At 36.9% G+C, this 27159-nt stretch overlaps 2 protein-coding genes across 2 annotated transcripts; one reads left to right on the top strand and one right to left on the bottom strand.

The window, feature by feature from the left end:
- Positions 1-243: 243 nt before the first annotated feature.
- LOC138080801 (olfactory receptor 13C4) lies at positions 244-1212 on the bottom strand. The gene has a single exon (XM_068973647.1). The coding sequence runs from the start codon at positions 1210-1212 to the stop codon at positions 244-246; it is 969 nt and encodes a 322-aa protein (XP_068829748.1).
- A 19188-nt stretch (positions 1213-20400) lies between these two features.
- Positions 20401-21354, top strand: LOC138081135 (olfactory receptor 13C7-like). Its single transcript, XM_068974233.1, has one exon. It carries the CDS (start codon positions 20401-20403, stop codon positions 21352-21354), a length of 954 nt encoding a protein of 317 aa, XP_068830334.1.
- Positions 21355-27159: the final 5805 nt, after the last annotated feature.

Raw genomic sequence — 27159 nt, forward strand, 5'->3', positions numbered from 1 at the left:
AAATCATTTCAGATATCACCAGGGATAAGGTTCTAAAGTAATTGTCTGTCTTTCTGAAATGTGGATCAGAACCTATTGGAATCTGAGTTTATAGCAGACTACTGAACCCAGGGATTGTAGCTAAGCTGAGCTAGTGAAGACAAAGAATGAAAATCTCCATGCATAACTTTGGTTTCCCCAAAGGAGGTCATCAATGATTGCCTACTAATGCCATGTCTTGTCTTGATACACTAAAACCACATTTCACTTTGGTCTTAATTGGTTAACAGATTTCTGACTCAGTAAATATTTCACAGCAGCTTTTACATCCTTGTTTCTCAAGCTATAGATTATAGGATTTAGCATTGGGGTCACCACCCCATATAACATGGAAACAAGCCCTTCTCTAGCTTGCAAATTGTCTTGTCCAAGGAGGTCTTGAGACTTGGGTTTGGCATACATGAAGAAAATGGTACCATAAAATATGATCACCACAGTCAGATGTGCTGAGCAGGTAGAAAAGGCCTTGTGTCTCCCTGTGGCTGAGTTCATTCTCAAGATGGTATAGAGGATAAGCATATACGAGAAAAAAACGACCAGAAGGGGTAGAACCAAGAAAGCCATATTTGACACTGCTAAAGTAACAATATTGAGGGATATATCAGCACAAGCTAGCTTGAGAACAGCCAGTATTTCACATAAGAAATGATTGATAATATTATTCTCACAAAAAGGCAATCGCATGGCAAGCGATGTTTGCACAATTGAGTTGATCCCACCAGAGAGCCATGACACAGAAGCCATCAGGATATACACCACCTTGCTCATGATGACAGGGTATCTCAGAGGGTTACAGATGGCCACATAGCAGTCAAAAGCCATCATGCCAAGGAGGAAACACTCTGTTGACCCCATTGCAAATCCTAAGAACATCTGCATTGCACATCCAGAGAAGGAAATGTTCCTTTTTTTTGAGATTAAGCTCACCAAAGTTGAGGGAACAGAGGAGGATGTATAGCAGACATCCAGAAAAGAGAGGTTTCCCAGAAAGAAGTACATGGGGGTGTGAAGATGGGAATCAAATATGCTTGCTATGATCAGAACACTGTTGCCAATTAGAATCATTAGATACATAACCAGAATTACAGCAAAGAAAATAATCTCAAGTTTTGGGTAACCAGAGAGTCCCTGAAGGATGAATTCATTCACAAATGTCTTATTTATTCTATCCATGTCCTAGCTTTCAGGATGTCAGAAAAGTACCAACATAAAATATTTTCACTGCCAAGTAACACATATAACAAATTTCTTGAACAGACATTATTCTAGGTTGAAACAGTGTGTTTTCTTCAAAACTCTGTCATTCAGTTATCTTCAAGAATCTCTTTGCCAAAAACACAGTGATACTGAGAAACTGAGAATTTCAATGCCCTGTGTCTAATGTTTGAAGTGGCTTCCTTGGTAGCTCAGCTGGTAAAGAATCCACCGGCAACGCAGGAAACCTGGGTTTCATCCTTGGGTTGTAAAGATCCCCTGGAGGAAGGCATGGCAACACACTCTAGTATCTACGTAGGATCAGAAGCAAATTCAGAAGCAACCTTCCCCACTGTTGAAGACACTATAAATTGAGTTTTATAAAAGCCCTAGAATATTTCAGATGATAAATCTGACTTCACTAAATCAGTCTCAGTGAGAGAGTGATGGGGAAGGCAAAAGACCAAAAAGACTGGAATTTTGATCCAGTATTTAATAAAAGTGTTGAAAATCTTAAAGCAAGTGTGATTTTACGCATACTTGTTTGTCTGCTGACACCTTAGTTCTCGATTCAGTCTGCTAAATTGTGTATTTCTATAGGGCAGCCATTTGATTGTAGCAAACTGAATCACATACATGGTAATTTAACATTTGTTCAAACATCTAGTTTGTTGTTGATCTGGTAGTCTCAGTCTGCTCTTACTATTTTATTACTTCCCATTACAAGACTAATGTGTAAACTAGTTCTGCAAGAATACAATGGAGATCTTTGAAGAAAAATAGTCTCTTCATTTGCTTCATTCAGTGACATCAGAATTATTCTTGATAATTTATGTATTTAAGTGAACCTGAGAAAACACTAATAATGCTTAAATATCTAACGGTATACATGTGTGTAGCACTTTATTAAAAATATCAATCTTCTCATTATCTCCATTTTCTTTCAAATGTGAAAGACAGAATGTAGCAAAAGTAATCCAGCCTATAAGTAAAGAGTGGAGCTTGAAGCACAGATATTTACCCATGAAGTATAGAATTCTGTGGGCTACAACACCAAAAGTTATGATATCAAGTTTTCCCACCAAGTACTACCCAGAATTTTGGGCCTTGGTGTATTAATGAAGAATCAATTATTTCAGTCTTTGCTAAATTCTTAATATGTATATAAACTTCTTGGATATTTTGTTAAAATGTAGATTTTCTTTTGCCGAGGCTGATGCAGGGCCTGTGACTCTGCATTTCTAATACACTCCCAAAGTGTGCTGAATAATAAATCACAGCTGTATTTGGTCCTAATAATTAATTAGAGGCTGCACTGCCTCATGCTGTTCATATTTTAAATCAATATTGAATAAGAATTTTAATTATGGAATGAAAGGGTATATTTTTATTTTATTCAAGACTTACCCTTACACTGATAAATTATTTGCACCTCCTAGGAGAACCTGTTAATTTCTTCTTAGTATTTATGTCAGCATTCTGAACTAAGGTCAGGTTCAACAACCAAAGTCAGATTCCACAGATCTGAAAGACTAAATATTTGTCGTGCAACAGTGGTAATTATTCCCCATTCCCAAAGCAATTTAAAGTTGGAATGAGAGATCTGTTGAATGGAGAAACTTCTGGTGCATTAGGGACATTGTCCCACAGACACAGTTAAGAACGATGTCAAGAATATAATGTGGCTGAACTAAAGCTCAAAAATGAAATAATAGTCTCCCACCTGTGAAACTTTTTGAAATAGAGGCAAATGTTCACCAAACTAACTTCATGAAATGTGAGAGTTTTTTAGTTTAAAATTTATTTACAAAGCAAAGTTAATTTAAATTAAATCCCTAATTGAAACAACCAAAATGATAGACTTGAAAATGATCTAGATATTAGGAATGAAATAAAATAGACATTTTCTGTGAATTAATTGCATTGTCACTTTTTTTTTACTTACTTTCATTTTTTAGATAAGTTAACTGCATCCAGGATATCAATACCAACCTATTTTGAAATTAAAAGAAATATACATAAGGAATAAAATAGATAAAGTTATAGGATAAAAGTGAATTCATATATTCAAGGCCAGAAAGAAATTTTAAAAGTCCAGTATGGATAGTTTGGGTCATGACTTCAGACAGATAGCACATTTTTGAATGAGTGACTCAGAAAGTCTATTAAGCTACATTGTATATAATAGATCAGAACTTTCTCATGAGCATACACCTTATACTGCTTTCTATGATTTTATATGTGCTTTTCTCTGTCCATTTCTTTTTATACTTTTGTCTATTTCTTTAAGTTAATCATGTTCCTCTGTATTTTAATTTCGACCCCTCTGCACATTAATTTCCTCAATCCTTAAAAAGTCACCTATCTTCTCCTATAATAATTGATTCTACTAATATTTCCTTCCCAACTCAAAACTATGTTTTTGATTTGTCCCAAAATATGCACACGCTCTTGTAAAATATGTATTTAAATTTGTATGTAAACTTCATTGTGCTAGAAGTCACAACACTGCTTAGTTTTCCAACAATTTCAGGGATCTATTTATATTTCTATATGGACATCTCAGAGAAGGCAATGGCACCTCACTCCAGTACTCTTGCCTGGAAAATCCCATGGACAGAGGAGCCTGGTAGGCTGTAGTCCATGAGGTCGCTAGGAGTTGGACACGACTGAGCAACTTCACTTTCACTTTTCACTTTCACGCACTGGAGAAGGAAACGGCAACCCTCTCCAGTGTTCTTGTCTGAAGAATCCCAGGGACAGAGGAGCCTGGTGGGCTGCCATCTACGGGGTTGCACAGAGTTGGACACAACTGAAGTGACTTAGCAGCAGCAGCAGCAGGATGTCCTGAATGTCCAATAAATATTGGTGATTTTGTATTGCTAATGCTCTATAAAGCTCTTTCACTTTTGGTAGATAAGCAGTCCTGCTAAGTCTTTATTTTATCTTGAGGTATCTTTAAAAACAATAATATATGCAATTCTTTGCTTGAGAAATATAGTAAATCAGATGGAGCATAAGCAATAGATTTGGTTAGACTGTCACTTCCTTACATAACTAAATAACAGGTATGGGGAAAGACATTTGTATTTCCTTTATAGTTCGTTCCTTGTGTCTAAAATGTAGATTATAAAAACCTCTTCAGTATGCTCTAAAATGACATATAATAATTGTCATATGTCCATATGAAAGGAAAACATCAAGTAGTTCACCAGATACTAAAATATATGTGAGAAGGGATAAACTTAGGACTTTGAGAGAAAGCAACAAAATTAATGATCGAGGGATCAACCCAAGAGGAAGCTATAACAATTGTAAATATCTATGCAGCCAACATAGGAGCAGTTCAATACATAAGACAAACACTAAAAGACGTAAAAGGAGAAACTGAAAGTAACACAATAATAATAGGAGACCTTAACACCCCACTCAAACCAATGGACAGATCATAAAAACAGAAAATTAATAAGGAAACACAAGTCTTAAATGATACAGTAGAGGAAATGGATCTCATTAATATCTTCAGGACATTCTATCCAAATGCAGAAGAATAAACCTTTTTCTCAAGTGTGCATGGAACGTTCTCCAGGATACAGCACATCTTGGGTCACAAATCAAACCTTAATAAATTTAAGAAAACTGAAATCATATCAAGCATCTTCTCTGACCACAATGCTATGAGTCTAGATATCAATTACAAGGAAAAAAACAACAATAAGAAACATAAACACATGGAGATTAAGCAATATGTTTCCAAATAACCAACAGGTCACTTAAGAAAAAAGGGAAATCAAAAAATTTCTAGAAACAAATGACAATGAAAACACAACAACTTAAAACATATGGGATGCAGTGAAAGCAGTCCCAAGAGGGAAGTTTATAGACAATCCAATCCTACCTCAAGAAGTAAGAAAAACATCGAATAGGCAGCCTAACTTTACACCTGAAAGAACTGGAAAAAGAAGAACAACCCCCCTAATATTAGTACAAAGAAAGAAACCATAAAGATCCAAGCAGAAATAAATGAAAAAGAAATGAAAGAAACAATAGCCAAGATTAGTAAAACTAAAACCTGGTCCTTTGAGAAGATAAACAAAATTGACAAATACTTAGTCAGACTCATCAAGAAAAAAAAGAGAGAAGAATCAAATCAACAAAATTAGAAATGAAAAAGGAGAGATTGCAACAGACAATGCAGAAATACACAGGATTATAAGAGACTATTATGAGCAACTATATGGCAATAAAATGGATAACCTGGAAGAAATGGACAGATTCTTAGAAATGTTCAATTTTCCAAGACTGAACCAAAAAGAAATAGAAATTATGAACAACTCAATTACAAGCACTGAAATTGAAGCTGTGATCAAAAATCTCCCCTAAAACAAAACCACAGAACCAGATGGCTTCACAGGAGAATTCTATTCAGAGAAGAGCTAATGGCTATCCTTCTAAAACTCTTCAAAAAATTGCAGAGGCAGGAACACGTCCAAATTCATTATAGAAGGCCACCATCACCCTGATACCAAACCCAAAAAAGACAACACAAAAAAGAAAACTACAGGCCAATAGCTAGCAGAAGTGATGTAATTCCAGCTGACCTATTTCAAATCCTAAAAGATGATGCTGTTAAAGTGCTGCACTCAATATGCCAGCAAATTTGGAAAACAGCAGCAGCCACAGCAATGGAAAAGGTCAGTTTTCATTCCAATCTCAAAGAAATGCAATGCCAAAAAATGTTCAAACTACCACAGAAATAAATTCATCACACAATAGCAAAGTAATACTCAAAATTCTTCAAGCCAAGCTTCAACAGTACGTGAACCAACAACTTTCAGATGTTCAAGTTGGATTTAGAAAAGGCAGAGGAACCAGAAATCAAATTGCCAACATCCTTTGGATCATTGAAAAAGCAAGAGTATTCCAGAAAAACATCTGCTTCTGCTTTATTGACTACATCAAAGCCTTTGACTGTGGCATCACAACAAACTGTGGAAAATTCTTCAAGAGATGGGAATACCAGACCACCTCACCTGCCTGCTGAGAAATCTGTATGCCCATCAAGAAGCAACAGTTAGATCCGGACATGGAATAACAGACTGGTTCCAAATTGGGAAAGGAGTACATCAAGGCTGTATATTCTCACCTTGCTTATTTAATTTATATGTAGAGTATATCATGCTAAATGCTGGGTTTAATAAAGCACAAGCTGGAATCAAGATTGCTGGGAGAAATATCAATAACCTCAGATATGCAGATGATACCACCTTTACGGCAGAAAGTGAAGAACTAAAGAGACTCTTGATGAAAGTGAAAGAGAAGAGTGAAAAAGTTGGCTTAATACTCAACAGCCATAATACTAAGATCATGACATTCGGTCCAATATCTTCATGGCAAATAGATGGGGAAACAATGGAAACACTGACAGACTTTATTTTGGGGGGCTCCAAAATCAATGAAGATGATGATTGCAGCCATGAAATTAAAAGATGCTTGCTCCTTGGAAGAAAAGCTATGACCAACCTAGACAGCATATTAAAAAGCAAAGACATTACTTTGCCAACAAAGGTCCACAGAGTCAAAGCTATGGTTTTTCCAGTAGTCATGTATGGATGTGAGATTTGGACTATAAAGAAAGCTGAGTGCCAAAGAATTAATGCTTTTAAACTGTGATATTGGAGAAGACTCTTGAGAGTCCCTTGGACTGCAAGGAGATCCAACAAGTCAATCCTAAAAGGAAGAAGTTATTGCAAGGAATGGTACTGAACCTGAAACTCTAATACTTTGGCCACCTGATGCAAAGAACTGACTCATTGGAAAAGACCCTGATGCTGGGAAATACAGAGGATGAGATAGTTGAATGGCATCACTGACTCGATGGATATGTGTTTGAGCAAGCTTTAGGAGTTGGTGATGGACAGCGATGCCTGGCATGCTACAGTCCATGGGGCTGCAAAGAGTTGGAGATGACTGAGAGACTGAACTGTAATGAACTGATCTTGTAGATACATTTAATCCTCATAAAAACCTGAAGACATACATGATTTTATACAACATAAAACGTAGAATCCAAAAAAGTTATACAAATTGCCCTCAGCCACACAGCCAGGAAGTGTCACTGGGTGGGTACTAGAGCACAATTAAGCAGACTCCAAAATCCATACACTTTTCATCGCCCTATTATATAGATCAAGTTTTTGACTGTTGAAAGAACTTCCTACCCATCCCTGTAGAAGATGGACAAAGAATAATTTCCAACTCTATATGACCTCTAAGTATGTATTACACAGTAATTCCAAAGGACAATAGACCTTGGAAGACATCACTTTTTTTCTACTTGTTTTTCATAGCCTGGTGATCTCCCTCTGGAATCAAAAACACAGTTTGATATTTACACCTGAGCAGGAACTACATCTCAGAGGACATCATTAAAAGTTAGCTGACCTTTCTGATATCAAGGTACAAACAGGTTACACAGGGATGGGATCCCATGTGCTTGCAACAATCCAAAGTCAAGCTTGTTAAAGTAAACTTGTAACTTTTTAACAACAATACTCTTCCCCTCTTCATGTTTTCTGGAGGGAATCTGGGGCCATTCCTAAGAGACTCATTCCTTCTCCTTGATCACAACTAAACAGTAAAGAAAATAATATATGAGATCATCATGTGGAAAACTTTAAAAGTGAAATCAATTTATTCTGTGAGGAGAAAGCAGTCCTCTATATACTGCCATCACCAAGTTATACATAAAACTTAATTTGACAGGGTAAAGAAGACATTCTAATAAAAAACACTGAGTAGAGAGAGAGTCAGAGACAATAAACTGGTAGGAAAAGGAATATCATATCACATGCATTTTGTTTAGTCACATAGAATTAAAGAGATCTGTTACAGTCCTCACTCATCCATACTGCTTTAGACTCAGCTTGTTTTACTCAAGTATGTTCCTTACCTAGCCATGAAGATGTTTGAGTTTGTGACTCCTGGAAGACATAAAATCATGCAGATAGTACATTTTCATCCTGGGAACTTAAGAATCCATATAAATGAAGTAATTTTTTTAAAAAAATCATTAGATTTCTTGAAAATAGAACAATCTACCTTTTGAAGCGGAGAGTTCTTTTATCTACAGTGTTCAATAAGTCCAGGACAATAATGGATTGAGTCACAATAAAGGAGAATCCTGAAACACCTACAGTAGGATTCAGTAAATATTGGGATTTTTTTCCCTCACTCTGAATTTACAAAATCTACAATGATAGTTTTAAAAGGCACAAGTTAAGTTCTTAGATCAGGAGCGGTAAGGGGAAAAATGGCAAATAAACAAACAATGGTAAGTAAATAATAAAACAATAAATAACAATTTAAATAATAAAGGTGTACATACTAATCAGCATTCTCTTTCTGGGAATTCAGATAAGCAAACTACCTAGATGTTTGAGCCTCTGTTACGGAAACTGGAATATGTAGATGTCCAAAGTTTCTAATAGTAGCTACAGGGTAGATAGCTTCTAACAGTAGATAACATGAGCTGATCTGTTGAGAAAACTTTTATATTGAAAATAACACAGATGTGAACGAGGACATTAGGGTTAAACAAACCAGTATCTTTGATTGGAAATTTTTCATGGTTGTGCTAATTTGCAAGTAATTTTTCAAATTTGAAAGTCTCAAATACATCGCATCATTTTTTTGTTTGTTTTTAATTTAAATTTATTTATTTTAATTGGAGGCTAATTACTTTACAATACTGTATTGGTTTTGCCGTACATTAAACATTACCTAGAAATCATCACAACTAACAGTTTATCAATACTGTCCCTTTGGTATCTGGTAGCATTCAACATACGCATCTGCAGTGAGAAGAGAACTGGGCCACGCTGACCTATTAGACACCATGTATTCATTCCTTCCATACCCTCCACTTTACCCCCTCCCCCCCCCCACCCAGACTTCAGGAGAAACAGAAAGTGCTATCTCAGCCCTGTTTAAAATGAAAAATCCAAATGTAAGATGGAAGTGACAGCTCTGACCCTTGAAAATATGAGCACTGCTTCTTCCAAATAGTATTCAGTTTTTTTCATAGGAACCTGTGCTGAATGTGAAAGCAGAGAACATGCAGTCAGATTGCAGCAGTGTCTTCTCTCATCTGGAGATAAATTTCACTCTCTACAACACAGTCCTCATAAAATATCAAGTAGTGGTTATTTCACAGTTTAGTTTGAATGTCAAACTGGACCCTGACAAGTGATGATATTCAAGAATATATCTGACAAGTAAGGGATAGATAACAGTGAATCAGAATAGAAACACAGCTGGAATAACATATTATATTAGACGGTTTGCAGAGTAATGATTTTATTTATATCACATTTTAAGAAGATCCACAGTGTCATTGTCTGCGGGATATTCTGATGGAAGGCAAGAGTGAAAGCTGAGAGACCAGTAAGGAAGTTCCTGCAGAAATGCCACTTCACTCAGGAGCTCATGACTTATCAGAGCCATGCATTACCCATTTTTGTTTCCCCCACAACTTATAGGCCTGGCAGTGTAACTGCTAAAGTATATTGACTTAAACACACTTATCAAGAAAAATGAGCCTCCTCTGATTTTTATGGAATTATCTTAAATGATCTGTCAAGGCTTTATGTAATCAAATTCAGTAAGTTATACAATTTTGTCTCATACAAGGAACCCGTATTATCCCCAATTCATCAAGGAATAGATTCTATTTTTTGGCAGCAGTGATTCGTTTTGATACTTTTTTTCTACTGATTTTTATAGTATCTTATTGAAGCAGGATTATTATATGTCTTTTATTTATCCAAGCGAACCAAAAATGATCATTTATAGTTAGTGCTAACAGCACTAACTATACTCAAACTAACTGACCAGTAATCAAATATAATAACGTTAACTGCCTTTTATGGAGTGCCTATTAAATACCAAGAAACATAAGTACTATATCCTATACCAACACTACAAGGTAGATAAAATACTCAATTGCAACTTAAATATCTTCCCCAAGATCACCAACCGACAAGTCAGGAAATTGGAATTCAGAGTATCCAGTTCTAAAGCCATCTCTTTTTATAACTGCAAGGTAAGGTGTGTATCTTAAATCATCAATGTAATTAGATTAGTAAGCACCATTATTGATAACTACTATGCATTCATAACTACATTAAATTCTTCATATATATTGCCTTATTAATTCTCAGAACAATATTAGGTATTTTTAAGTTCCTCATTTTACAGACATGGAAACCAAGGCTTAGAGAGTTTCAGTGACCTCACTGAGGTCATAGAGGTAGTGCTTGACAAAACTGGGCTGTCTAACTTCGGAATCTAATGTTCTCAACCCTCTCACTCTTCTGCCTCCAAAATGACAGAAAAGACTTTGTTCCTGTAGAATTAGCAAAATCAATTCCAGAAATATATTGCTGAGCCAAAGTCCTTTTGTATCACAGAGAATCTCACAATCCTAAAATATTCTCTTTGGCAATGTATGTTCTAAAATATTTTAACAAAACACATGGGGAATGGTTGAAGGAACAAAAGTGCAGCCTGGTACAAGAAAGAATCAGAAACAGCAATCTGGAAGAACCTGAAAAGCTGTCATGAAAAAACGAGCATATATACTTGTTATACAAGGAAAAATGAGGGCTGCATATATGTAAAAGTTAAATGTAAAGAGCTTTCTAATAAGTCTCCCAAAATAACCTGAGTGGCCTCATACAGTGCTCTAAACATCACTGGGTTGGGAACAGAAGTAAAATGAACATCAACCCAACCTTAGAGAAAACAACATAGTTTTCATATGGATGAAACAAAACTAAATAAAACCATAGGTGAAATTTCATTCATATTTTTCAGGGATAAAATGAAAATCTTAATGAAAATTTAAACTGCATGTCAAAAATAAGAAGGAAAACTACAAATTGGAAAGGTATTTACAGAGACAAAAGTGTTAATTAAGAGTTCATACAATTTAATAGGAAAACTCAAAATTCCAAGAGACAAGAATAATAAAAAGGTAAATATAAGTAATAAATAAACATAGAGGTAATATTCAAATTACTGAGCAATCATAGGAATAAAAAGTAAAACAAAGTAATGTTTTATATAAACAGAAAAGAATAGATACCATTTCTGGTTCTAGAAAATATGCAAAAAATAGTCTGTGCAAATACTGCAGTAGCACAGTAAAATGTTAAGCTTTGGAAAAATGATTTTGCAAATGTATCAAGAATTCTCTCAATTCACATCTTTCCATTCTATAATCACATCACTAGAGGTTAACCTTATGTTATTTCTAGTAGAAGGAAAGCAGATTACAAAGATATCAATGATCATTATATCAAAATCTCAAAATATTAAAATAATATTAAAATATCCAACAGTATTAAAATTAAGGGTAGATTATTCTTCAAATATTAGAGAGAAAGGTTATAAAGACTGCAAAGTCACATAAAATTATTGATTTAAAATGCAATATGCTAATTAAATTCTATCTATACTGGTATAAAGAAAAATTATTTCTATGTAGTTTTGAGTTAACAAGGATATGGATGATAAAAATAATTTAAAGAAGTAAAATGACTTCCTCTTTTACTAGGATTTTATTAGTATTGATCTAGCATTATCTGCGGAAGCAAAAGAAAAACAAATACTTAGGGAAAGTTTAAGTGTTTTGAGAACTTTGCTGAGGTCATCAAATAGATGTGTTCAAAGAAAATTCCAAGAAATGTATGGCTAGGGAAGGTTTTTGTTAAGTCAGGTTAATTGGGTTTTTGGAATGAACAGAAGTGGGGACTTCTCTAGAGAATTCTAAGTTTCTGACTCACAACCTTAGGGACTAAAGAAGTTTATAAAGATGAATGCTAAATTAGCTTCCAAAAGAAGCTGAGTCTCTTGAGTAAGTGTCAACTCTAAGACAAATCATGGGAATCTAGAGTTGCATCACTGATTTTTTTTTAACATGTTTTACTTCCTTCATACCTCTTAAGAATATTCATGCACAGACAGATTACCTAATCATGGCTGCTCTTTCTCCCATTTCTTTTTAGGAAGGAGCAACTGAAGTTTAGCATCTTCTGGCCTTATTGATAAAATGCAAATGAAATTCAAAAATGAGAATTCTTTCAGTTAATAGAATGGAATGGTATGAATGACTAAAACTCAGTCAGAAGGTAAGATTAAAGAGAGAAGTTTTATTTAAATTTTTTAAAAGAAAAACATCCCATCAATAAATATAAAAATATTGAGCTGAGGTGACCATTGCTCAGAGGTTTTGAAAATATGTATATATTTATTTATGTGAAAGGAAACAAATATAAAAACCCAGGCATCATCTCCAAGACTGGGATACAACTAAATTTTTTTTTATCTCAAATTTTTCCATGGGAGAGACTGTGAGGAAAAGAAAGTAGTTTGCAATGCAAAAGACCTTCATAAATAATAGACTTAGGCTTCCCTGATGGGAAGTAAAGAATCTGCCTGCAATGCAGGAGACCCAGGTTCGACCCCTAGGTTGGGAAGATCTCTTAGAGAAGGAAATGATCACTGCAGTATTCTTGCTTGGAGAATCCCATGGACAGAGAAGCTTAGTGGGCTACAGCTCATGGGGCTGCAAAGTCAGATAGGACTGAGCAGCTAACACTTTTGCTTTCAATGGCTATGCATTTGAGTATTGCGAAGTATTGAGTTCACAAATTTTAAGTAAAAAGCATCTGGAGAAAGAATGCCTGGTGATTTATATATTATTCACACATAAACTATGTTCAATAAGAGCTTGAGGATACATGTAATTAAAGATGTTTGTAATAAAAACAGGATTAGAACCACGCCCCCCCAAAAAAAAGCAACAAAGGGAAGAAATAATCATGAGGGTTAGTCTGATCCTCAGAAGGCCAAAGCAAAAAAAAAAGTATTAAAAGTTTTTGAACTTTCATTTATATAATTAAGCAAATTCCACTAATGAGACCTTAATTCTCTACACTAAACCTGAGAGAAATTTTCAATATTTTTTCATATGAGTTCATTATTAGAATAATGTCTTCATAAGTGGAAGATGATGAATGTCTTCAATGTTTTCAGAGGTAAATGTACATTTTATGTGTGTATTTATCATATGGGTCCCTGAAAAAACTTGAGTGCATCATTTTAAATTGTGCTTTTATTTAAAAATTCATACTTATGTAAGCATTTTGACATAGCAATAAAAATAGGGGTTTGGGGACTGTAAAGATACAGATTTTAACTTAATTAAAACTGCATTTTGATGTTGAGCTCCTGGTTCATTTTGTATGGAAAAAACTGCATAACTGGAACACTTTCTACCTTGAAAAACAGCACAAAAATAGTAGTCTGAAAATTTTTTTCATATAAAATAAATTAAGTACCTATTTAAAAAAATAAAGATAAGGGTTCAAATAATAATTCTGGTATTTACCAACTATAAGACATTGAAATTGTACTTGAATTTTGAAATATCAAATTAATTTCTTCACTGTTAAAATATGGATAATAATTTTGAATTATTCTGAAAGATAAATGTTAAAAATGATTTGAAGTGCCAAATACAGACTAGGACCTCACATGTTGTCAATTACTCTTCTCCTTGTGAGCTAAAATAATACACCTTTCCATGCAGTATGTTAATTGAAGATCAGAGTTTATAAAACCTACAGAATAAAAGTTGGTAACTCTACTTAATTTTTCTACTTTTTTTTTTTAATTGATCTATTTAGAAGAACTGGACAGGATAACAGAATTACATCCTCTAGTGAGAATTTACAGTATAGATGGTATCTGCTTTTCAATGAAAAATCTTAGAACTTTAAATATTAGATCGTCAAGTAACCAAGTCAATAAAAGTGAAAAAAAAATTCTAGAAAGTTAGGGATCTTTCTAGAAAATTAGAGAGCTTAACTTCTGTCTTGAATAAAACAGTCACAGACTATTCTTTAGGTCTGTTACAACAGTAAAGGAGTGCCTGAATGAAACCTCACAGCATGGAACCACAGAGTGATTACTCTAAAACACCAGGAGTTGGGTGAGAAGGATTAGAGGACAGCTAAGATTTAGGTCAGTTCAAAGCCTCAACAAACAAGAATATCATCTTCTAGTGTATAGCATGTTCAAAACCAGAGACATTACTTGCCAACTAAGGTCCGTCTAGTCAAGGCTATGGTTTTTCCTGTGGTCATGTATGGATGTGAGAGTTGGACTGTGAAGAAGGCTGAGCGCTGAAGAATTGATGCTTTTGAACTGTGGTGTTGGAGAAGACTCTTGAGAGTCCCTTGGACTGCAAGGAGATCTAACCAATCCATTCTGAAGGCGATCAGCCCTGGGATTTCTTTGGAGGGAATGATGCTAAAGCTGAAACTCCAGTACTTTGGCCACCTCACGCAAAGAGTTGACTTATTGGAAAAGACTCTGATGCTAGGAGGGATTGGAGGCAGGAGGAGAAGGGGATGACAGAGGATGAGATGGCTGGATGGCATCACTGACTCGATGGACATGAGTCTGAGTGAACTCCGGGAGTTGGTGATGGACAGGGAAGCCTGGCGTGCTGCAATTCATGGGGTTGCAAAGAGTCAGTCATGACTGAGTCACTGAACTGAACTGAACTGAGTGACAATTCTATTCTAGGGACCGTGGATCTGAAATCTCTTTTGAGATTATATTAATGACTAAGAACTCAAATTCTTTATCTTGGTTCACTCCAAAAATAATTAACACTGTTAACCCGCAAGATTTAGAGAGTAAGGATCATAAATGCACCAGGTCTACCAGAAATAGTAGCTTCCTATGGATAACTAGACAAGATGCACCAATACAACTCAGGCTTAATGTTTAGTATCTAGACACATGAGACAACCACTGTAATGTTTAAATTGTTTTAGCATATTTTACTCTGAGTTAATCTTCCTAATATAATTTGACACCTACTTCAGCGTCTTTCTCTTTTTCATTACAATTTTCCTTTTGCATATTTATTTTAGAATTTAAGTAATTCAAAAATTAGGAAAAAAGTGTCTAAGATATCCAGTAATGTTTTGATAATTCTTTTCAGTCTTTCAATTCTATCTAGGTTATCTTGGTTTAGATTTTGATCTTTCAAATAATGCTATAATTGTTTTGTTATCAGTCATTCTAAAATAATTTAAATGTAATTTTGGGGTTAGTGGAAATTTATCACAAATGTCATATTAAAAGATGAATAATGACCCAAAATAAGTGTACTATGATTATCTAACAATTCTCCTCACATTAGACAAGAATGAAAAACTGTTTTAAAAGATAACTTCCAATATACAGATACCATGGAAAATGATTGTATTATAAATTACCAAGGACCTTTTAAAATCTTCATTTTATAGAATCTTGTTCCCAGATTCTATGAATTCATTTCAGAGGAGTAAAGTTAAATGGGGAAAGCATTTCAGGCACAATGCAATTCAATGGAGTATTTGTTAACTGTTTCTTAAAAGGTACTCTAGCATTGCAAGAGTAATGAAAATTGTCTCCTCTATATTATCTGTTATCCTTTCTCTCCACCTCCATTTGAAAGCCTTAAAGCAGATTGGTGGTCTCTCTTTAAAAAATCTGCAAGTAAAATTTTTTTTGCAGAAATTATCAAAGGGCTACTAGGATACCTCATGTACAATACATTTATTTACTATAAGTAATTTCCAAATAGGAATCAGGATTATAAGATGTTTCTAAAAAGAGGTTGTTGACCTGATTCACATCTGTCCTCCGGAAACTGAAGTACATTCAAGTCCCAGATGACTGAAATTCTGCTATCAGAATTTTATTCTCAAAGTCATTTGGTATGTGTACCTATAGTCAATCAAGCTCCAATCTTAATACCAAGTAAAGATATATCCTGGCCTACCCAACACTTGCTCAGTTCAGTTTAGTTTAGTTCAGTCGCTCAGTCATGTCTGACTCTTGGCGCCCCCATGAGTCGCAGCACGCCAGGCCTCCCTGTCCATCACCATCTCCCGCAGTTCACTCAGACTCACGTGCATCGAGTCAGTGATTGATGCGATCCAGCCATCTCATTCTCTGTCGTCCCCTTCTCCTCCTGCCCCCAATCCCTCTCAGCATCAGAGTCTTTTCCAATGAGTCAACTCTTCACATGAGGTGGCCAAAGTACTGGAGTTTCAGCTTTAGCATCATTCCTTCCAAAGAAATCCCAGGGCTGATCGCCTTCAGAATGGACTGGTTGGATGTCCTTGCAAGCCAAGGGACTCTCAAGAGTCTTCTCCAACATCACAGTTCAAAAGCATCAATTCTTCAGCGCTCAGCCTTCTTCACAGTCCAACTCTCACATCCATATATGACCACAGGCAAAACCATAGCCTTGACTAGAGGGACCTTTGTTGGAAAAGTAATGTCTCTGTTTTTCAATATGCTATCTAGGTTGGTCATAACTTTCCTTCCAAGGAGTAAGCGTCTTTTCATTTCATGGCTGCAATCACCATCTGCAGTGATTTTGGAGCCCAGAAAAATAAAGTCTGACTCAGTTTCCACTGTTTCCCCATCTATTTCCCATGAAGTGATGGGACCAGATGCCATGATCTTTGTTTTCTGAATGTTGAGCTTTAAGCCAACTTTTCCACTGTCCACTTTCACTTTCAGCAAGAGGCTCTTTAGTTCCTCTTCACTTTCTGTCATAAGGGTGGTGTCATCTGCATATCTGAGGTTATTGATATTTCTCCCGGCAAGCTTGATTCCAGCTTGTGCTTGTTCCAGCCCAGCGTTACTCATGATGTACTCTGCATATAAGTTAAATAAGCAGAGTGACAATATACAGCCTTGACATACTCCTTTTCCTATTTGTAACCAGTCTGTTGTCCCATGTCCAGTTCTAACTGTTGCTTCCTGACCTGCATGTAGTTGTTTCAAGAAGCAGGTCAGGTGGTCTGGTACTCCCATCTCTTTCAGAATTTTCCACAGTTTATTGGGATCCACAGAGTCAGAGGCTTTGGCATAGTCAATAAAGCAGAAATAGATATTTTTCCGGAACTCTCTTGCTTTTTCCATGATCCAGAGGATGTTGGCAATTTGATCTCTGGTTCCTCTGCCTTTTCTAAAACCAGCTTGAACATCTGGAAGTTCACGGTTCACGTATTGCTGAAGCCTGGCTTGGAGAATTTTGAGCATTACTTTACTAGCATGTGAGATGAGTGCAATTGTGTGGTAGTTTGAGCATTCTTCAGCATTGCCTTTCTTTGGCATTGAATGAAAACTGACCTTTTCCAGTCCTGTGGCCACTGCTGAGTTTTCCAGATCTGCTGGCATACTGAGTGTAGCACTTTCACAGCATCATCTTTCAGGATTTGAAATAGCTCCACTGGAATTCCATCACCTCCACTAGCTTCATTCATAGTGATGCTTTCTAAGGCCCACTTGACTTCACATTCCAGGATGTCTGGCTCTAGGTGAGTGATCACACCATTGTGATTATCTTGGTCATGACACTTGCTACCCTTTTTGAAATGTATGCCTACAAAGTAGGGTGCAGCCTGAATTTAATGTGTGTCCTCCTTTCTATGGACAGAGGAGCTCGCTGGGCCATAGTCCATGAAGTCACAAAAGAGTCAGAGAAGACTTGGAGACTAAACAACAGCAATCTCCTTTCTATAGTCAATGGATATGTAAATATTCTATTATTTTGAATGAATTGTCTCACCATTGTAAACTAGTGTTTTCATAGAAAGTAGTATAGCTCATTGGCAAATGACTATCACAGAAATAGCTAGTCCTATACTGGAAACATAACTACTTTTTGAAAACCCTAAGTAAAAACCCATCTATTCGATCAACTTTTTTCTCTAGGAATATTTTTTAATCTAGGTAGAATATCTTGAGAATGACGAAGTGTTTTCAAAATTAAACCCAGTTTTACTTAGTTGTTACAGGGAAAAATATCATATACTAATATCTGCTCTTCAGATTTTTTTCAAATTAAAGTCATTTTCTCTACACTCTATAGCACACAACTCTGACCTTGTTCAGTTCAGTTCAGTCTCTCAGTCATGTCCAACTCTTTGGAGCACCATGGACAGTAACACGCCAGGCTTCCCTGTCCTTCACCGTCTCCCAGAGCTTGCTCAGACTCATGCCTATTGAGTTCATGATGCCATCCAACTATCTCATCCTCTGACATCCCATTCTCCTCCTGCCTTCAGTCTTTCCCAGAATCAGAGTCTTTTCAAATGAGTCAGTTCTTTCCATCAGGTGGCCAAACTATTGGAGTTTCAGCTTCAGCATCAGTCCTTCCAATGAATATTCAGAACTGATTTCCTTTAGGATGGACTTGTTTGGTCTCCTTGCTGTCCAAGGGCCTCTCAAGAGTCTTCTCCAACACCACAGTGCAAAAGCATCAATTCTTTAGCACTCAGTGTGCTTTATAGTCGAACTCTCATATCCATACATGACTACTGGAAAAACCATAGCTTTGACTAGACAGACCTTTGTTGGCAAAGTACTATCTCTGCTCTTTAATATGCTATCTAGGTTGGTATAGCTTTTCTTCCAAGGAGTAAGCATCTCAATTTCATGGCTGCAGTCACCATGTGCAGTGATTTTAGAGCTCAAGTAAATAAATCCTGTCACTGTTTCCATTGTTTCCATTGTTTGCCATGAAGTGATGGGTTCGGATGCCATGATCTTAGTTTTCTGAATGTTGAGCTTTAAGCCAACTTATTCACTCTCTTCTTTCATTTTCATCAAGAGGCTCTTTAGTTCTTCTTTGCTTTCTGCCATAAGGGTGGTGTCATCTGCATATCTGAGGTTATTGATGTTTCTCCCCGCAATCTTGATTCCAGCTTGTTCTTCATCCAGTCTAGCATTTTGCATCATGTACTCTGCATAGAAGTTAAATAAGCAGGGTGACAATATACAGCCTTGACGTACTCCTTTCCCGATTTGAAACCAGTCTGTTTTTCCATGTCTGGTTCTAACTGTAGCTTCTTAACCTGCATACAGATTTCTCAGGAAGCAGGTAAGGTGGTCTGGTATAATCTCAACTTCCTTTCTTGGAAAATATTGAGCTTAATTGCAAATTCAGCAAATGGAAAAGGAACAACTTTCATATGGACAGAAATAAAGGGCAAACTGTTCTATGTGTGATTTTGTTGTTTGTATTTCTAAAAACTAAGAAATCCGAAACAAACTGCAATACACTTACACAGAAGTCTCACCAAAATGTTTAGTTTTGTATTGTCTGCTGTTCAATTTCAATCCTACATAGAACTGAAACCCCAATGGCAAGTTCCAAACATATCAAAGAGAGATGATTTAAAAGGCCTTGCTATTCATGTGCTTATACACAAGCAACATCAACATCTGAAAGCATGTTAATGAATACAGATCTTAAAACCCACTTCAGATCCACTGATTGAGAGTCTTTTACCAAAGTTTCCCATGTGATTCATCTGTATACTAAAATTTGGATGGGTATTTTCTTCCTCAGCTATACAATAGAATCATCTGGAGAGCATTATTCTAAAAGGTGCTTAGACACTCCCACTCGGACAGCTTTTATAATTTTGAGGGCAATAATCAAGTAATTTAAAAGGGGGGATGTGAAGTCAGAAAATTTAGAACTGAATAGTAGTTTGTTTACCTACTGTGTTTTAAAATGCTTCTTACCATTATGAACTTTATCTCCCTCAGAGAATTATAGTGATGATAAAATAAGTATGATGAAAATTTTCATAAATTGTAAAACCCTAAACCAATGTTCTTGTTAATGACTGGCATGATATAAAATCATAAATCAATATTTTTAAGAAGTTAAGCATGTTATTTCCAAAATGATGATATTCAAAGTAAGTCTGAATCAAGAAGAACAAGTATTTATTAAATAGTTCTTCCCTGACTCAGAATTTGGGCATCATAATGTCAGAAATGGAATATTCAGTTTGTAGTGTTAATAAACTACCAACATAATTATTGCCTTTCTTCTATTCCCTGACACATGAGCTAAAAGAAAAAATTAAAAATCTAAACTCACAACTGTAAACCCAGCCGGCTAATACTGACCTGTTGCCCTTCCTCCAATATTCTCTTACTTCATATTATAATACTGTATAGACTCCTTAAATCCACATCTCTTCTGGATTACTCCAGGTATGAAAATGTGAAATGGAAAGGACCAATTGGACTGACATTGAGTTCATTCTACAGGGACTTTCTGAGTATCCAAGAGCAGAAAAACTCCTTTTTGTGATGTGTTTGTTGATGTACCTGGTGATTCTCCTGGGGAACAGCACTTTGATCATCCTCACCCTCCTGGATTCCCACCTTCACACCCCTATGTACTTCTTTCTCTGTAATCTTTCCTTCCTTGACATTTGGTACACATCTTCCTTTATCCCCTCAATGCTGATACACTTTCTGTCAGAGAAAAAAACTATCTCCTTCACTAGATGTGTTGTTCAAATGTCTGTCTCTTACACAATGGGGTCAACAGAGTGTGTACTTCTAGCAGTGATGGCATATGACTGTTACATAGCCATCTGCAACCCTCTGAGATACCCTATCATCATGAACAAGGCACTTTGTATTCAGATGGCAGCTCTCTCCTGGGGACTGGGCTTTTTCAACGCATTGACAGAAACAATTCTTGCAGTACAGTTGCCCTTCTGTGGAAAAAATGTCATCAATCATTTTGTTTGTGAAATATTGGCTTTTGTCAAGCTAGCTTGCACAGATATATCCTTGAATGAGATTACTATCATCTTGGGCAATGTAATATTTTTATTTGTTCCATTACTGTTGATTTGTATCTCCTACATTTTCATCCTTTCTATTGTACTAAGAATCAATTCAGCTGAAGGAAGAAAAAAGGTTTTTTCCACCTGCTCAGCCCACATAACGGTGGTGACTGTGTTTTACGGGACAATCCTCTTCATGTATATGAAACCAAAGTCCAAAGACGCTGCTTTTGACAAACCGATTGCCCTGTTCTATGGAATAGTCACACCGATGCTCAATCCTATCATCTATAGCCTGAGGAATATAGAAGTGAATAGCGCTATGAGAAAATTGACAGCTAGATTGGTTCTGGAGGAAAGAAAGAGAAATTTGCATCTTTGAATTTATGCACAAAATGAGCTAATATATTGGATGCAAGGTTTTCAGTATAAGCAGAACAAAGGAAATAAAGGCTATATGTAAAATCACAGAATTTAAGAGTTGGGCTGCTTTATTGACTATGCCAAAGCCTTTGACTGTGTGGATCATAATAAACTGTAGAAAATTCTGAAAGACATGGGAATACCAGACCACCTAACCTGCCTCTTGAGAAATCTGTATGCAGGTCAGGAAGCAACAGTTAGAACCGGACATGGAATAACAGACTGGTTCCAAATAGGAAAAGCAGTACATCAAGGCTGTATATTGTAACCCTGCTTATTTAACTTCTATGCAGAGTACATCATGAGAAACACTGGTCTGGAAGAAGCACAAGCTGGAATAAAGATTGCTGGGAGAAATATCAATAACCTCAGATATGCAGATGACACCACCCTTATGGCAGAAAGTGAAGAGGAGCTAAAAAGCCTCTTGATGAAAGTGAAAAAGGAGAGCAAAAAAGTTGGCTTAAAGCTCAACATTCAGAAAACGAAGATCATGGCATCTGGTCCCATCACTTCATGGGAAATAGATGGGGAAACAGTGGAAACAGTGTCAGACTTTATTTTGGGGGGCTCCAAAATCACTGCAGATGGTGACTGCAGCCATGAAATTAAAAGACGCTTACTCCTTGGGAGAAAAGTTATGACCAACCTAGATAGCATATTGAAAAGCAGAGACATTACTTTTCCAACAAAGGTCCCTCTAGTCAAGGCTATGGTTTTTCCAGTGGCCATGTATGGATGTGAGAGTTGGACTGTGAAGAAGGCTGAGCGCTGAAGAATTGATGCTTTTGAACTGTGGTGTTGGAGAAGACTCTTGAGAGTCTCTTGGACTGCAAGGAGATCCAACCAGTCCATTCTGAAGGAGATCAACCCTGGGATTTCTTTGGAAGGAATGATGCTAAAGCTGAAGTTCCAGTACTTTGGCCACCTCATGCAAAGAGTTGACTCTTTGGAAAAGACTTTGATGTTGGGGGGGATTGAGGGCAGGAGGAGAAGGGGACGACAGAGGATGAGATGGCTGGATGGCATCACGGACTCGATGGATGTGAGTCTGAGTGAACTCCGGGAGATGGTGATGGACAGGGAGGCCTGGCGTGGTGCGATTCATGGGGTTGCAAAGAGTCGTACACGACTAAGCGACTGACCTGAACTGAATCTAACTTCATCATTTATGAAAACAACATAAAAATGCAGGGACAACTTGTCCATGAAGTGAGAGAAAACTTTCAGAAACCAGAAAAAAATTGAAATTAAACATTTCTAGAAATATCCAGGTTTAATTTTTAACAATTAAAAATATGTATTTTTTCATTTCCCTTTTTGAGAAAACTACTTGAGTTCATGTTTTTCTGTTTATTACTCATCTTTGTTTTACTAGGGACTTGATCGGCCCCAACCTCATTTTTCTAGTATATGCATATATTCCTTCTTTCTCTCGCTGTGTTTCTTCTACCCAGTCTGCTACACTATGCTGCATGCACTATGTAGTTATCCAAATATATCCCGTTCTTTCACACTTAAGGACAATAGTATATGTCACTTCATCTCCATTATCATATTTCTCCTATGGTGACAACACAGGCATCTAATTAAAGAAAATTTAAATGTTTTATCTTCTGAAAAATACTTCCAAATTTACCCACAGTGAAAGCACTGTTTACAATTGCCAAGATATGGAAGCAAACTAAGTGTCCATCAGCTGATGAATGGATAAAGAAGATGTAATGTGTGCGTGTGTATATATATGTGTGAATATCATTATTGTTTATTTGCTATGTCCAAAGCTTTTGGGAACCCATAGACTCTCCCCTGCCAACTTCTCTAAGAGAGTTCTCAGGCAAGAATACTGGAGTGGGTTGCCATTTCCTTCTCCTGGGGATCTTCCTGACCCAGAGATCAAATCTGTGTGTCCTGAATTGGCAGGGGGACCTTTACCATTGAACCATCAGGGAAGCCCCAGTAGAATATTCAATTCAGTTCAGTTCAGTTCAGTCACTCAGTCGTGTCCGACTCTTTGCAACCCCATGAATCGCAGCACGCCAGGCCTCCCTGTCCATCACAAACTCCCGGAGTTCACTCAGACTCACGTCCATCGAGTCTGTGATGCCATCCAGCCATCTCATCCTCTGTTGTCCCCTTCTCCTCCTGCCCCCAATCCCTCCCAGCATCAGGGTCTTTTCCAGTGAGTCAACTCTTCACATCAAGTGGCCAAAGTACTGGAGTTTCAGCTTCAGCATCATTCCCTCCAAAGAAATCCCAGGGCTGATCGCCTTCAGAATGGACTGGTTGGATCTCCTTGTAGTCCAAGGGACTCTCAACAGTCTTTTCCAACACCACAGTTCAAAAGCATCAATTGTTCGGCGCTCAGCTTTCTTCACAGTCCAACTCTCACATCCATACATGACCACAGGAAAAACCATAGCCTTGACTAGACAGACTTTTGTTGGAAAAGTAATGTCTCTGCTTTTGAATATACTATCTAGGTTGGTCATAACTTTCCTTCTGAGAGGGTAACAGGCAGGAAGGCCAGGGGTCTCCAAATGGAGGAAATAGCCTGCAAGTGTCAGACATTTTTATCTCCCTTAAGTGGCAGGAAGAAACAAACTAGGGATATTTTTTTCCTTCTCTATACAAATTTAAAAGGAGGTTTCTCTTAAAATTCTGTGTTGCCATAATGACACCTGGTTTCACTTGAAGTTAACCATTGCCTTTTTCTTATGGAAATGTTTATCTTAAGCTATGCTAATGTACTATGCATTTATCCCAAATTCTGTCTTCAAGTCGGTTCAGCCTTTTGGCTCAGAACCTACTTGATAAACCAGTATGTTATACTCCGATATTGTTCCTGTAATCTATGTAAACGACACTATTTGTATGGTGCTCTGCCCTTCTTCAAGATTCAAGTTAATCCTTTTATGGCCCAAGATGAACCATTTGGAGCCAAGATTATCCCAAATTACATCTTATGGGTGAGGGGCCTGGTGCCATTCTAAGTTTTGAGACATTCTTTTCTTTCATTAACAGACTGCTGGTGACTATATAACATCCAGCTAAAGACTAGCAGGGGTGTACTCTTTCTGCCTCCTTCTGATGCCTGTGTCAGAAGCTTTCTCTATTTCCTTTATACTTTAATAAAACTTTAGTACAGAAAAGCACTGAGCAATCAAGCCTCGTCTTTGGCCCCGGATTGAATTCTTCTCCTCCGGGAGCCAAAAATACCGGTGTCATAATTCAACAACAACCTTTCACTTCCAAGGAGTAAGCATCTTAATTTCATGGCACAGTCACCATCTGCAGTGATTTTGGAGCCCCAAAAAATAAAGTCTGACGCTGTTTCTACTGTTTCCCCATCTATTTCCCATGAAGTGATGGGACCAGATGCCATGATCTTTGGTTTTCACTCAGTCACAAAGAAAGAATTAAATTCTGCCACCTAAAGCAACATAGATACACCTAGACTATATTACACTTAGTGAAATGAGTCAGAGAATGACAAATACTCTATGTTATTACTTTTATGTGAAATCTAAAAAAGAGGACCAATGAATTTATGTTAACAAACAGTAACAGACTCACAGATATAGAGAACAAGCTAGTGGTCATCAGTGAGGAGAAGGAAATGGGGAGGATGAGCCAAGGTATGGAATGAAGAGACACAAACTATTATGTATAAAGAAGCTTTCCTTTCCAGAAGAGGAAATATATCCATTATTGTCTATTAATACTTTAAATGGAGTATGATCTATAAAAATAGTAAATCACCATGCTGTATAACTGAAACAAATACAATGTTGTAAATCAACTCTATTTCAATAAAAAAGAAGTAAAAATTAAAAATAAGGAAAGAAGGATGCATCCTTCATCCATGTAACATAAGGATTTTCAGGTACATGTATTCTGAAAGGTGGGAGTAATTAGGACAATGTTTCTACAATTAATCTTTTTTATGAGTATAACTTTTTTTTTTAATGTATTTTCAGAAAACTTACCACATACATTTTGTTTGAAGTTCTGTATATTAAAATTTATTGGCTGTGAGGACAAGTATTATAAGAAGAAAAGGATGTTAGTGTGGGAACTGTGGAGAGATAGAGGTAAAGTGAATCAAAAGAAATGGGAGCTCAATTACATATAGGACATGACACAAGAGATAAGCAAACATATGAGGCATAGTGAGAGCCTGCTTACCAGTGACAGAAGAGTTACACACACAGAAAGAGGAAAAACTAGAATAAACCATGAGATACTGGGTAAGAAGATAGTGTGAACTCACTGCTTTCAGTATATACATAGAGCAATATGCATACAGAAAAACAGAGATATAGATATGGCTCTGCATATATATAGAAATTAATATGGATTGCACAAATGTTCAAACTACCACAAATGTTCAAACTACCACACAACTGCACTCATTTCACATGTTAACAAGATAATAATAAATACCCTGATAATGCTCAAAATCCCTCAAGCTAGGCTTCAACACTACATGAACCAAGACCTTCTAGATGTAAAAGCTTGCTTTAGAAACATCAGAGGAACCAGAGATCAATTTCCCAACATCTACTGGATCATAGAAAAAGCATGAGAATTCCAGAAAAAACATCTACTTCTGCTTTATTGACTATGCTAAGGCCTTTGACCTTGTGGATAACACCAAACTGTAGAAAATTCTTAAAAGAGGTGGGAATACCAGACTGCCTTATCTGTCTCTTGAGAATGTGTATGCAGTTCAAGAAAGAACAGTTAGAACTAGACATGGAACAATGAACTGGTTCCAAATTGGGAAAGATGTACATCAGATTGTATACTTTCACCTTGCTTATTGAATTACTATGCAGAGTACATCATGGGAAATCCTGAGCTGGATGAAGCACAAGCTGGAATCAAGATAGCCAGGAAAAATATCAATAACCTCAAATAAGCAAATGACACCAGCCTAATGACAGAAAGCAGAGAGGAACTAGAGATCTTCTTCATGAGGTTGAGACAGGAGAGTGCAAAAGCTAGCTTAAAACACAACATTCAAAAAACTAAGATCATGGCATTCAGCCCCATCACTTCATGGCAAATCGATGGGGGAAAAAATGGAAACAACGAGAAACTATTTTCTTGGGCTCCAAAATCACTGTGGATGATGACTGGAGCCGTGAAGTTAAATGACGATTGTTCCTTGGAAGAAAAGCTATGACAAACGTAGTTCAGTTCAGTTGAGTTCAGTTGCTCAGTCATCCAACTCTTTGTGACCCCATGAACTGAAGCACGGCAGGCCTGCCTGTTCATCAGCAACTCCCGGAGTCCACCCAAACCCATGTCCATCACGTCAGTGATGCCATCCAACCATGTCATCCTCTGTCGTCCCCTTCTCCTCCTGCCCTCAGTCTTTCCCAGGATCAGGGTCTTTTCAAACGAGTCAGCTCTTTGCATCAGTTCAGTTCAGTTCAGTCACTCATCGTGTCCGAATCTTTGCGACTCCATGAATCGCAGCACGCCAGGCCTCCCTGTCCATCACCAACTCCCGGAGTTCACTCAGACTCACGTCCATCGAGTCAGTGATGCCATCTAGCCATCTCATCCTGGGTTGTCCCATTCTCCTCCTGCCTCCAATCCCTCCCAGCATCAGTCTTTTCCAATGAGTCAACTCTTTGCATGAGGTGGCCAAAGTAGTGGAGTTTCAGCTTTAGCATCATTCCTTCCGAAGAAATCCCAGGGCTGCTGATCTCCTTCAGAATGGATTGGTTGGATCTCCTTGCAGTCCAAGGGA

Source organism: Capricornis sumatraensis, chromosome 6, assembly GCF_032405125.1.
Source record: "Capricornis sumatraensis isolate serow.1 chromosome 6, serow.2, whole genome shotgun sequence".
Classification (NCBI taxonomy): Eukaryota; Metazoa; Chordata; class Mammalia; order Artiodactyla; family Bovidae; genus Capricornis; species Capricornis sumatraensis.